General features: G+C 46.2%; 1 protein-coding gene across 1 annotated transcript in view; it reads right to left on the bottom strand.

Annotated features, from left to right (window-relative positions):
• Positions 1-10,207, bottom strand: part of rassf5 (Ras association domain family member 5) — a 113,636-nt gene extending 103,429 nt beyond the window's left edge. Inside the window, 1 exon segment of the mRNA XM_084315614.1 lies at positions 9,296-10,207. Coding sequence (XP_084171740.1) covers positions 9,296-10,151 — 856 coding nt within the window. The 5' untranslated portion in view covers positions 10,152-10,207.
• Positions 10,208-13,395: the final 3,188 nt, after the last annotated feature.

Here is a 13,395-nt window from a genome sequence, read left to right as displayed (position 1 = left end):
CGTTAGCAGCCTCTTAGATACCGTTACCAGCCTCTTAGATACCGTTAGCAGCCTCTAAGATACCGTTAGCAGCCTCTTAGATACCGTTACCAGCCTCTTAGATACCGTTACCAGCCTCTTAGATACCGTTAGCAGCCTCTTAGATACCGTTACCAGCCTCTTAGATACCGTTACCAGCCTCTTAGATACCGTTAGCAGCCTCTTAGATACCGTTAGCAGCCTCTAAGATACCGTTAGCAGCCTCTTAGATACCGTTACCAGCCTCTAAGATACCGTTAGCAGCCTCTTAGATACCGTTAGCAGCCTCTAAGATACCGTTAGCAGCCTCTTAGATACCGTTACCAGCCTCTAAGATACCGTTAGCAGCCTCTTAGATACCGTTAGCAGCCTCTTAGATACCGTTAGCAGCCTCTAAGATACCGTTAGCAGCCTCTTAGATACCGTTAGCAGCCTCTAAGATACCGTTAGCAGCCTCTTAGATACCGTTAGCAGCCTCTAAGATACCGTTAGCAGCCTCTTAGATACCGTTAGCAGCCTCTAAGATACCGTTAGCAGCCTCTTAGATACCGTTACCAGCCTCTAAGATACCGTTAGCAGCCTCTTAGATACCGTTAGCAGCCTCTTAGATACCGTTAGCAGCCTCTAAGATACCGTTAGCAGCCTCTTAGATACCGTTAGCAGCCTCTAAGATACCGTTAGCAGCCTCTTAGATACCGTTAGCAGCCTCTAAGATACCGTTAGCAGCCTCTTAGATACCGTTAGCAGCCTCTTAGATACCGTTAGCAGCCACTTAGATACCGTTAGCAGCCTCTTAGATACCGTTAGCAGCCTCTTAGATACCGTTAGCAGCCTCTTAGATACCGTTAGCAGCCTCTTAGATACCGTTAGCAGCCTCTTAGATACCGTTAGCAGCCTCTTAGATACCGTTAGCAGCCTCTAAGATACCGTTACCAGCCTCTTAGATACCGTTAGCAGCCTCTTAGATACCGTTAGCAGCCTCTTAGATACCGTTACCAGCCTCTAAGATACCGTTAGCAGCCTCTTAGATACCGTTAGCAGCCTCTTAGATACCGTTAGCAGCCTCTTAGATACCGTTAGCAGCCTCTTAGATACCGTTAGCAGCCACTTAGATACCGTTAGCAATACCGTTAGCAGCCTCTTAGATACCGTTAGCAGCCTCTTAGATACCGTTAGCAGCCTCTAAGATACCGTTAGCATAGGGCTGGGCGATATGGCCTAAATATGATATCACGATATTTTCTGACCTTTCGGCGATACACGATACGCATCACGATGTTTTTCTTTTTTCCCCCAAACAATTCATTATGAGGCTTACCAAGACAGTATTTGAGTTTGCAAGCTAACATTAAAGACAAAATAAAATACCCATGCATTTAGCATTTTTATATTATATATTAGATTTAGATTATTGGATTATTAGATTATATATTGCATATATTTAGCAATGAGATATTATATAATTTAGATATGAAATATGATGAATCTAAAATGGGGGACCCTGATGTAAACAAGACGAAAGTCTTTCGCTGGTCTGCATCCCCTTAACAATTGTATGTATTGAGCTGTACTGTACCCATTCTGCAATATGTTAATAAAGTTTTAAATCAATCAATCAATCAATCAATAGGATTTTAGCATTTTTATGAAACTACTGTATATTTGTATGTCTCTAAATGTTTTGATGAATTGAAAATGGAGGACCCTTATGTAAAAAAGCCGAAAGTCTTTTTCTGGTCTTCATCCTCCAGTCAGTCCACTGTTGTTGTATTGAGCTGTACTGTATTGTACCCATTCTGCAATCGTTAATAACGTTCATTCGTTCAATCATTCAGCCGGCAACATAATAATTTTGATTGACAGTCGAGTCTGCCAATTACGTCACACCGCTTGTACCCGCCCTGCTGTTCTTAGCACCAATCGGCAAGCAGCGCTATTCTTTTTTTACTTCCTGAATGCCCTCCTTGATTTTAACGAGAGCTCAGCTCAACGACAACAACAACAGCTCACCGCAGCCGACGAGTGATTACTAGCGCACCGCAGCATGACAACGAGGCATAATGATTTTACTGCAACAAATGTTATAATAAAAGCCTTTCCATACATCTGTCTGATTGAAAACTTTATTAACAGACCGCAGAATGGGCACGCACAACTCGGCACGGACTGAGATATGAACAGTAACGCTTGCTATCTATGTCGTCATTGGACGTTGCTATGTTTGGGTAAATACGCTGATGTGTAACTATATAACGTGTAACTATATAATGTTGATGCCACAAAACGAATGCCTTTGTTAATCATACGTACTAACTTTGATGCAGTAGTGTGTGTGTGGGAGCGGCGTTGTTCAAAAGTTTGAACGGGGTGGACCAGATTGACGCGACACAATCCTCTTGGGCAAAACATCACGATATCCACGATACGTTAAAAAAGTGTATCGTTAATGAACTGTACCCGATATTTATATAATATCGTCATATCGCCCAGCCCTACGTTAGCAGCCTCTTAGATACCGTTAGCAGCCACTTAGATACCGTTAGCAGCCTCTAAGATACCGTTAGCAGCCTCTTAGATACCGTTAGCAGCCTCTAAGATACCGTTAGCAGCCTCTTAGATACCGTTAGCAGCCTCTAAGATACCGTTAGCAGCCTCTTAGATACCGTTACCAGCCTCTTAGATATCGTTAGCAGCCTCTTAGATACCGTTAGCAGCCTCTTAGATGCCTCTTAGCCATTACCAGTCTGGCATAGATATCAGCCAGCTGACTGTATTGATCTGCGGCGATAGTCATGAAAAATGACCTACTTAAAAGTTCTGCAGAGGTTGGAGACAAACTTGTGATCTGTGTGTGCGTGTGGCCGTGTGCGTGTGTGTGCGTGTGTGAATAGTGCTCCAGTAATCTCTTCTCTCGCTCCGCTGAGCCTCTTGCTGATGGCACACTAAATCAGACAGCACTGCAGTACCGGGCCAGCTCTCTCTCTCTCTCCATTCTCTCTCTCACACTGGCTCTCTCCATTCTCTCTCTCACACTGGCTCTCTTCCCTCCATCATCCCTCTTTATTTCAGCTCCCCGTTTCTCCTCTTGATACTCACTCTCTCGCTCTGTCTCTCTCTCCCTCTCCCTCTGTCTCCATCTCTGTCTCCCTCCCTCCCTGTTTCCACTATTTTCTTATCTCGTTCTCCCTCTCTCCCTTTCTCTCCCTCTCCTCTCTCTAACCAGTAACCACACAAACAAAAACACTCTCTCCTCTCCTGTCTCCTCTTTCTCTCCCTCTCTTCTCTCTCTCCCTCCCTCCCCCTCTCTCTGTCTCTCACCCTCTCCGTCTCTCCCTCTTTCTCTCCAACCTCTGTCTCTCTCGCCCTCTGTCTCTCTCTCTCTCCCTCCCTCTCCCCGTCTCTCCCTCCCTCTCTATCTCTCTCCCCCTTGCCGTTTCCACTATTTTCTTATCCTGTCTTCCAGCCACTTCTCTTCTCTCTCTCTCTCCCTTTCCATTTCCTGTGTTCCCGTGTGTCCGTCAGTCTGTCCATCCTTTATCTGTTCCATTCTCTCCACACTTCCAGTCCTCCCTCGTTCCCTTGTTCCCTCATTCCCTCCTCCCTCGTTCCCTCCTTCTCTTATCCGAGTCCACTGCAGTAGCAGCGCCATCCCCATGACAGAGTGGTGCTGACACGCTGCCAGCTCAGCAGTCACACACACACACACACACACGCACGCAGTGCACACACACATGCAGACACACACAAAGGAGCACATGCAGGCAGCTCTGCTGTCAAATACATGTACACATGCACACACATACACACGCAAATACATGCATGCACATACATGTACACACACACACACAAAAGAGCACATGTAGGCACTAGGCAGGCAAGCACACTGCATATAAACCAAAGTACACACACACATGCAAGCATGTAAACACACACACACACACACACACAAAAGAGCACATGTAGGCACTAGGCAGGCAAGCACACTGCATATAAACCAAAGTACACACACACAAGCATGTAAACACACACACACATGCAAGCATGTAAACACACACACATGCAAGCATGTAAACACACACACACACACACATGCAAGCATGTAAACACACACACACATGCAAGTATGTAAACACACACACACATACACCAAAGCACACATGCAGGCAGACATGCATGTTAGACACACATACATGCTTAACCCTTTCACTGCCACACTACAGAAGGTTAACCCTTACTATCGGTTACCGTCGGTAGTGTGATAGTGTAAAGGGTTAACCTTCTGTAGTGTGGCAGTGAAAGGGTTAAGAAAAATTACGTGTCAGACACACACACACCAAAGCACACATGACCAAAGCACATCGACACGCACACATGCAGACACACCCTCTCTCCCCTCTCTTCAGGGCTGAGCTCAAAAGGTGTCTGACGGTGCATGTGAGCCAGACAAAACACACGTACCGGTACACACACACAGTGGGTGTTTTCTGAGAGCCTCCTCTGTGTCCCTGAGCAGAGCAGCTGGAGGTAGATAGATACCACCACACTCTCTCTGTACACCAGGGAGGACACAGTGTTGGGTACAGGTCAGGCCAGCCCTCAAGTCTTCACTCAAGGCCTCGGACTAACGGGAGCACGGTGTCAGCAGTTCAGTTCATCCCCACAGCCACAGTGATCTCCACAGGTTCCACCTTTGTTTACATTGTTTATTTTTGTCCTATTTCAAGTTTCTTTATTAGTTGTCACACAAAAAAATACAGAATACTTTTATATGAAATGCTTTTTTCTGTTTTGCTCCAGAGAGGGTGCTAGATAAAAATAGATAAAGTATAAAATAGAAAGTCAAAAGTACATAAACAAAAGTGTTCTATACTTAACACTTTGATTGCCTAAGGCCAAATTCATGATATACCATCCGTTGCCAGCTCTATTTAACATGGAGAAGTTCCCCTTCTTTGCAGGGCTATAACTTTTTAAATTCTATTGCTAGATTGCCATTATTAGGGCCCATTCAAGGTCCTATATGTATTGTTCATGGTGTAGCAACGTTAAACTTTTTCATTCACATATTCATACTAAAATATGGTCTAAGGTATAAGTATGTTTTCATCTCTTTCTGCAGCTTTCTCCAGAACGTGATTTATAGCCCCAAATGCATTATATTGATGATGAAATAGTTTGATAGCAATCGGCGCGATATAAAAATTCCAACTGGACGGACTTCTGGAAGTTACTACACGTCATCTGATGTTGACCGGATGGGCGAGGGGGCGTTTATAATTCCGTGGGCAGCGTTATACCATTCATCCAATGTGGGTCATATGTTCATCAGATCAGTTAGTATCGAACACGGTAATATTACACGCTAAAACTCACCCCAGTCTCCTCGGGCCGTTGGGCGATCAGCGTGGGGTAGACAGTTTTCCATTATGGGATGTCGAAATACCAGGTCCATTTCCAGGTTGTATAATAGTATATACGTCCAGATCATGTTGTTTATCGAGTTATTGGCAACGGATCGCTATGTATTGTGTCGAGATCGAGTCCCGGGACCTATAGCGAGTGCCCGGAAGTAATATGGGTGATCACCACTTCATCCACATGACTTCCTGTTTGGCGCTTCTGCCGATCGGCCACCAGATGGCGCTCTTGAACCGCTAGAGGATTGAGAGGAGCTCAGAACTGTGTGTGAAGGCTGCAGAGGGGAAATATGATTCCGATCACAGATTTTTGAAATATTGATATTAAAGACGAGTTAGGGCGTCCTCGGCAACTTTAGCATGGCTAGGAAAGACGCCTAAACACGTTTTTGGCACTTAAAGTGTTTAAGAAACTTGATATACAATACAGAGTAGAAAAATGAGTAACTGAGTTATTTTTATATTCAGAGTTAATTATATTGTCTACACGGTTTATTTTTTTCTCATGTGTTTTTATATTCAGATCTAATTTCATTGCCTATATATTTATGTCTTTCTACTATTACCCTGCGGCCCATACCTGTACCCCCCCCCCTCCTCGCCCATGCTGCTATGACACCCGAATTTCCTCAAGGGGATCAATAAAAGAACATCTTATCTTAGGTTAGTAGTTTCCTTGTGGGGGTCTCACGCGGAAAGTTGTAATGTACAGTACATATATGGGTTTTTGTACCGTTACTACAGCCGTCAGCCCACGACACCTCAGAGGGTGAAGTCTGTGTGTGTGTGTGTGTGTGTGAGAGAGAGTGTGTGTGTGTGTGCGTGCATGCGTGTGTGTGTGTGTGTGTGCTTACGTTTATGTGCTTTATCGGGGGGTGGGGGTGTCTTGGATGGGAATCTGGTAGGGATTGATTTGGGGATTGACTGTTCCTGGGGGGTTCACTTCACATGCCTTTGAGCGACATTGTACTTATTTTATGCCTATTCTTAAGTCTGCACGTTTTATTGTCTTTTATACCTATACCTTATACCTTATGTCTGCAATTTATGCATTGTTTTTTATTCTGTCAATTGTGTGCTGATTGTATGTCTATGTTCATTTTATACTAAATTGCTGTGGGGTACTATGGACTGCGGTCCATGTGTGCAAAAAGTACTATATAGATAGTTATTCATATTTATTATTGTTATATTGTAGAAATGTGTGCATTGAAATGTCTGTAAAGTCTCGACGACATTGAAAATGAGGGTGACCTCAATTGTCTTTGAGAATAAATAAAGGTTTGAATTGAATTAATCGCAAGACTTATCCCCCCCACGACACACCACTAACCGCCTTGGCCAGTCCTTCGTGCCGGTAGCCATCAGGCTCCACAAATTGCTAGAGAACTAACGGCTGGAGAACTTGAGAACTGTTAGGACTATCTGACTGAATAATAAACACTGTTAGGACTCTGGTGCAGTGTGTTACTACGGTATACCATTGTCACTATTACTACCGTCTGATTCAATCCTGCCACTCACTACTGTTCACTACTACCATCACTATTGTCATTATTAATATTATCATTATTATGTTCTAACCTATGCACCTATCCTACCTGTACACCCCCCCCCTCCCCAATGCTGCTATGACACTTGAATAAAGGAACACTTGATCAGACTTGACTTGAAGTCAGACTGGATGACTCAAAAAGGGGTCCAAACAGATGAGATGACTGAATGCGGGGTAAATTTTTACAGGGGTGAGGTGACAAACTCAGCCTGAAACTCCTGGGTGGGTGGAAATCAATTCACTATTCAATCAAATTCAAATCAATTCAAACTTTAAAAAAACGTAAATTGACATAACTTGCCGTCATCCGTTCCTTCTCATTCATTTGTCAGTAGGTTGGGATAGTATAACCTTTCCATTCCAAAAGTTTTGAATTTGAAAGAAATCCATTTTGTGAATCCACTGAGTGGAAAGTGATCCTGGCTTGAAAATAGTCCCCTGCGTTAAAGCTTTCTCCCAGACTCCCACAGACTTTCCCCGAGCGTTCTGCATTACGCCTTACATAGTATTGTACCCGCTGGAGCTTGTCGAAATCCAAGATATTTCCACGGTGGTTCCAACCCACCCCCCCTCCCCTCTCTATCTCAGTTTCAGAGAGCTGGCTTTGGGCTCACGCTGCAAATCACAGTGTGACACCAGAGCATTGGGAGGCAGGCTGGGGGGACAAGATAATGGGGTTTCCATAGGAGGCTTTTGGCTGCAATTCAGGAGCCAACTGCTTGGCAATGTCACACTCCTTAACTGCACCATGGTTCCCCCTCTGTTACACACACAATACACACACACACACAACTTGAGTTTAGTATTCTGCTCTGCTTCAGTGGTTGTATCTTTCAGTAAACCAACAGTGAACCAGCCAAACATGAACAAGATAACCCACCTCCAGAGCATGTCACAACACATTCAAGGGTACTACGACTATGCTTGCACCTCATGGTACCAAAGCACCTCAAAAGGCGCTAAAAACAAAATTACAAACATCACAAAACAAACTGGTCAGACTACTGCTTGACCTTAATCCTAGAACCCACCTCACCCCTGCCCACTTTGACAACCTAGGATGGAGTAGACGGATGGAGTACAGCAACTTGCAATGGGCCTGGTCTACAAGATACACTACACCACTAAGGTACTCATGTGTACATGTCAAAATACTTCCCAAAGGTCAGTGAATACCACAACACCAGAGGGAGCTCCACAAATCATGTGAAACCCAGATTCGGCTCAAACAAGGGACTAAACACGTTTCGCAATTATGCCACATAATGGGTAAATCTACCCACAGTTGTAAAGGAATGTGAATCACTACCCACTTTCAAAACCACTCTCAAAGAGCACCTACGGGAGACTGCAATTCGAAACTGGCCACTGTAAATGTCCAAACCCAACCCCCTCCAATGTACAGTTTGAATTTCCCCCACTCCGCCTACCCAACCCCCCCCCACTCCACCCACCTCCAATGTACAGTTTGAATTTCCCCCACTCCGCCTACCCAACCCCCCCCCCCCCCCCCCACTCCACCCACCCAACCACCTCCAATGTACAGTTTCTTGCCCCTCAAATGTATATACTCTCTTTTTAGACTCCTTTTGTACACATAAACAGTACTGTATATTTGTAGATCTGGTATGTCATAAATGTCTAGATGCAACAGTACTGTCTACCTGTATGTCATGTATGTCATTATGTTTGATTAATTGAAGATGGGGGACCCTGATGTAAACAAGACGAAAGTCTTTCTCTGGTTTGCATCTCGGTGTATTGTACCCATTCTGCAATCTGTTAATAAAATGTTCAAGGATCTGCAGTCATGTCAATGAAAAGACAATTTACATGGACTGTGGCACACAAGTCTTTTTCCTGTAAGATACCATGGATGTTTTTTTTTTTTTTTATGTGTGCAGGGTGTTCTGTAATGGTAGTCAGTCAGTCATACCAGAAGCAGACATGCTGCTGTTCTCCTATCCTGAGGTGGCCTGCAGCAGCAGCAGCAGCAGCAGCAGCAGCAGCAGCAGTAATATCTTGCTGTCCTGTATATATATTGTGTGTTTGTTTATTGTGTCTTACATTTTTACTTGTGTTGTTTACATTGTCTATGTCTTTTTATATACACCGTGGACATGAGGGAAACAGACTTTCAACTTTCTGTATGTCTTGCACTATAGACAATTGACAATAAAGGTGACTTTGACTTGACGTATTAATATTATGTTCAACCACTCCTTTGCCACAGACTACCAGAGGACACGAACAAAACACCAACAACAACAACGTTTGAACGCATGATGATGATGAACACACTCACTTTGACACTTAAGCGCCTGCGCTGTGATTTGGCGACTGCACACGTCGCACCAGTCCTGCGTAATAATAACGGCTTTGGAATCGAACCGGTGTCCCTCGCCCTTCTCCGCCCTCACGCGCGGGTCCCGTTCCTCATTGCGGAATATGGACCAGGCCGGCTCCCTCCGGTGATGCTCGGCGGTGCGGGCGAGCCTCACCACCCCGGTCCTGCCCTGCGTCAGCCTCTCCAGCAGCGGCAGCCCGCCGGCATCTCTGCTCAACGGTCCGCCCGTGGAGACGATCTGATTGTTGTTGCCGCTGCCGCCGCTGCCGCGTCTCGAGCTTAGCGCGTCCCGGTGCGAATGTCTCCTATGTCCGTTGGTGGCACTGGCAGCCGACGCGCTCGGCATGACATGGATGATGGTCTTCTTGATGAGCGAAGAAGTCACCCTACCCGTGTTTCGGTTTGGATCACAGTCGACGTTGCCGTCCCAGCCGACCTGCCCCCTGCTTTGACTCTCCCCGGTGGTAGTAGCGACCGCTGTCTTCTTCGCGCAACCGTCGCAGGCGCCCGTCATCATGCGCTCCTCTCCGCGCCTGCAGTCCGCGCTACGTGGCGCTTGAGCGGGCGGCAGAGCAGCGCATCTCTGCCCGTCCACCCCGGGCATCCCCCCTGGTGACACCGGGTGAATGGTCGTTTTCTCCGCTGCTGGCGAGCCGCCGCAGTCGCCGGTCGCCGCGCTGCTCTTCCTGAACAGCATCTTCTCCAGGGAGGACTTCCTCGGCAGCGTGATTTTCCTCCTCCTCGCACCGCCGGCCAGTTTATTAAAGACGAACAGCTGCGGTTCCGAGGAGTCCAGGCGTTTGACACACGCCATTGTCCTGCCCTCTTAATTAGCGTGTGTGTGTGTGTGTGGTGGTGTGCGTTCAGCGGGTCAGTGTGTTTTTGGTGTGTGTGTTTGTTGTACACGGTACCGTCGCCGTGCTGTGAATGTAAACTCCGTTTGAGTTGAAGAAGCACACGAGCCAAAACGTGTAGTAGTGACGTCACGCAGGGGATGTGATGACAGCGTTCAAATGTCATGGGCGCGCGCGCTTTTTTAAAGTGGCATCAGCCGCGCGCGCACTAATCCCTTGGATTACATTTAATATCGCATAGATTAAATATTCTAGTACTAATAACACTATTTATGCGATTAAAATGTATTGTCATCATACAGCACAAGTACAGTACAATGAAAATAAATTTGGCAAGGCGGCTGGGTGGCGCAGAGGACATTGCGCTCGTCACCAACGCAAGAGACACACCGGTCTTGAATCCGGCTGTCATACTGACTCATTTGGCAGAGTCAGCGGGAGGAGAGTCGATGGGTGGTAGTCTGGTCGTTGTAAACAGCGACTCCTACAGGTCGGTCAGGGCGCCTGCACAGCAAAGACAGGAAAATGGCGGGGGCAGTGTGAGCCTCCTACACGTTACTCCTCGCCAATGAGAGTCCACGCTGGCAGGTGAAAAGAAGTGACTGGCTGCCTCCACATGTATTGGAGGGGACATGTGATGGGCTTCTATCCTCCCTACGACCGGCCAGTGGGGGGCACATGCGAGCAACGATCAGGACAGGGGAGGGAGAATTGGCACGAGAGGTAAATTGGGATGGGAGAAAAATCACAGAAAAAGGAGGAGAAAAAAAGTAGATAAAAAAAAATTGGCAATAAGAGTGCAAATGTAAGTGCAATAGAAGTTTGGCATCCAACCAAAGTGCAAATGTAAGTGCAATAGTAATATACAATGTACAGGTGATTACTAATTATATTACTAGGATTAGTACAGTATAGGATAAGGAGCAATTCAAAATAACGTAGTCTACAATAAATGAGTGACTGGTTTGGGAATAGCACCGCACAAGACCGCAGCAGACTACAGAGAGTGGCCCGTTCGGCCCCACCTCCAGTTCATTCATAACAAGCGTTGCAGGGCCAAGGCTAAGAGAATAATCAAATACTCTAGTCACCCAAACAACTGCCTCTTTGAACTGCTGCGGTCAGGCAAGCACTACCGGAGTCTCGTGGCCAGTACAGAGAGACTGAGAAGGAGCTTCTATCCCCAGGCCATCAGGATGCTCAATGACAATATGTACCAAGTCAACCCATCATCTACACTCACTGCACACACATCCACATGTACACACTCACTTTATTATTATTATTATTTTGTATCCTCTTTTTCTCCTCCTGATTTTTCTGTGTTTTTCCTCCCATCCCAATGTTTAGTCGTTATGCCAATTCCCCCCTCCACTACCTGGTCGTTGCGTGCATGTGCCCTCTACTGGTCATTCTAGGGAGCCCTGAGGCACTAGCGGACTGACCATCGGGAGCAGCGGGAGTTTTCCCGGTGGCCTGGCAGACTGGCATGGCCTGGCTGCCCTGGCAGACTGGCAAAGCTTTTTTTTATTTTTAAATTTGTTTGTTTGTGCCCGCAGTCAGGCCACTGAACTCCGAAGCAGGCCAGGTATACATGTTTCTATTTGCGCATATATAAATTCAGGCAAGCAGGCAGGAACGAATGAGTTAACTTGTTATTCACAACCCAGCGCGATGCAGTGTGCATGCGCAGGCCTCGCCAGTCGCCAATCTCAAACAAGCCTATTAATTTAAATCATGATGAGATCAACTGGCGAAACCCGAGAGATATGAACGGATAGCTCTAGAATGGGTGAAGACGAACGTCGGACTAAAATTGAAAGAATGAGACGAAAGCGGGGCGCAATCAGAGGTGTTATTACGCAAGTTTTGAATCAGATGGACATTGAAATTGACGTGGAAACTCCGGATGTTGATCACTTGATCACTTTATTGGATGTACTGGGAGTTAAAGAAGACAGTTTGTTGGAACCTGACGGTGAAATAGAACAGCTATAAGTCTGATGGATGATTTGGATGCTGAGATTGAAGCCACTGAGATGTATAAGGAGCGCGTCATTATGTTGAACTGACGGCAGCAGCGCGAGGGTGAGTGATACTATAATGAATCGACTAGAGAGCGCCAGTGAAGTAGAGAAATGTAATGTAACGTGCACCGGTAAACTTCTATAAAGGACACTTTCATATTATAACCCGACATTTGGACAAGCCATTATTTGGAAAGTAGTTATTCTACACTTTGGTGTAGTGTATACAACTTGTATGGTCCGTTTTGTGACAGCGTCGCTGTCCATGGTGCTGAAGGTCTCATTTAAACTATATACAGCCTCTACAGTGCCACCACGTGATACTACGCAGCAAGATACTTTTGCCTGAGTCAAATTCCCGGTAGGAATTATGGTCCCAGTCCGAGACTGCCCTGAGGTCTATCACATGCTTCCTCCGATACATATGGAGACAGCCAGCTGCTCTCTTTTCACCTGCCAGCGCAGACTCTCATTGGCGAGGAGTAACGTGTAGGAGGCTCACACTGCCCCCGCCCTCTCCTGTCTTTTGCTGTGCAGGCGCCCTGTCCGACCTGTAGGAGTCGATGTCCACAACGTCCAGATTACCACCCCATCGACTTCCCTCCCGCTAACTCTGCCAATTGAGTTGGTATGACGGCTGGCCCAAGCCGGAGGCAACACTGACAGCCGGAGTCGATACTGGTGTCTCGTGCGTTGGTGACGAGCGCAATGTCCGCTGCGCCACCCAGCTGCCTGTACACACTCACTTTAAACAAACACTCACCTTAGCACTCACTTTACTCACTTTAGACACTTTAACACACTTGAGATTTGCACTACACTCATACCTCATTTGCACCCTGTACCTCATCTCATTTCTGCATTGTACCTCACTGTTACTCATTTGACTCTGTATTGTATATATGTATATTGACTGAACATTCCTTTACTTACTTTTACTTACTTCTTAATTACTTTTTTGTTTTTTTACTGTATGTAGCACACTCTCAGGGGCTCATACAGAAACAAGCATTTTGTGAGGATTGGTTCATTCCCCGCCACACGCTCCGCTCCTTTAAGGTACTGTGTTGATTGATGCATTCCCCGCCACACGCTCCGCTCCTTTAAGGTGCTGTGTTGATTGGTGCATTCCCCGCCACACGCTTTTGGAGCAAGTATCAATTCCAGCGCGCACCTG

This window comes from Notolepis coatsorum (assembly GCF_963971535.1).
Source record: "Notolepis coatsorum genome assembly, chromosome: 6".
NCBI classification, from domain to species: Eukaryota; Metazoa; Chordata; class Actinopteri; order Aulopiformes; family Paralepididae; genus Notolepis; species Notolepis coatsorum.
This window is presented reverse-complemented; position numbering and strand designations above follow the sequence as displayed.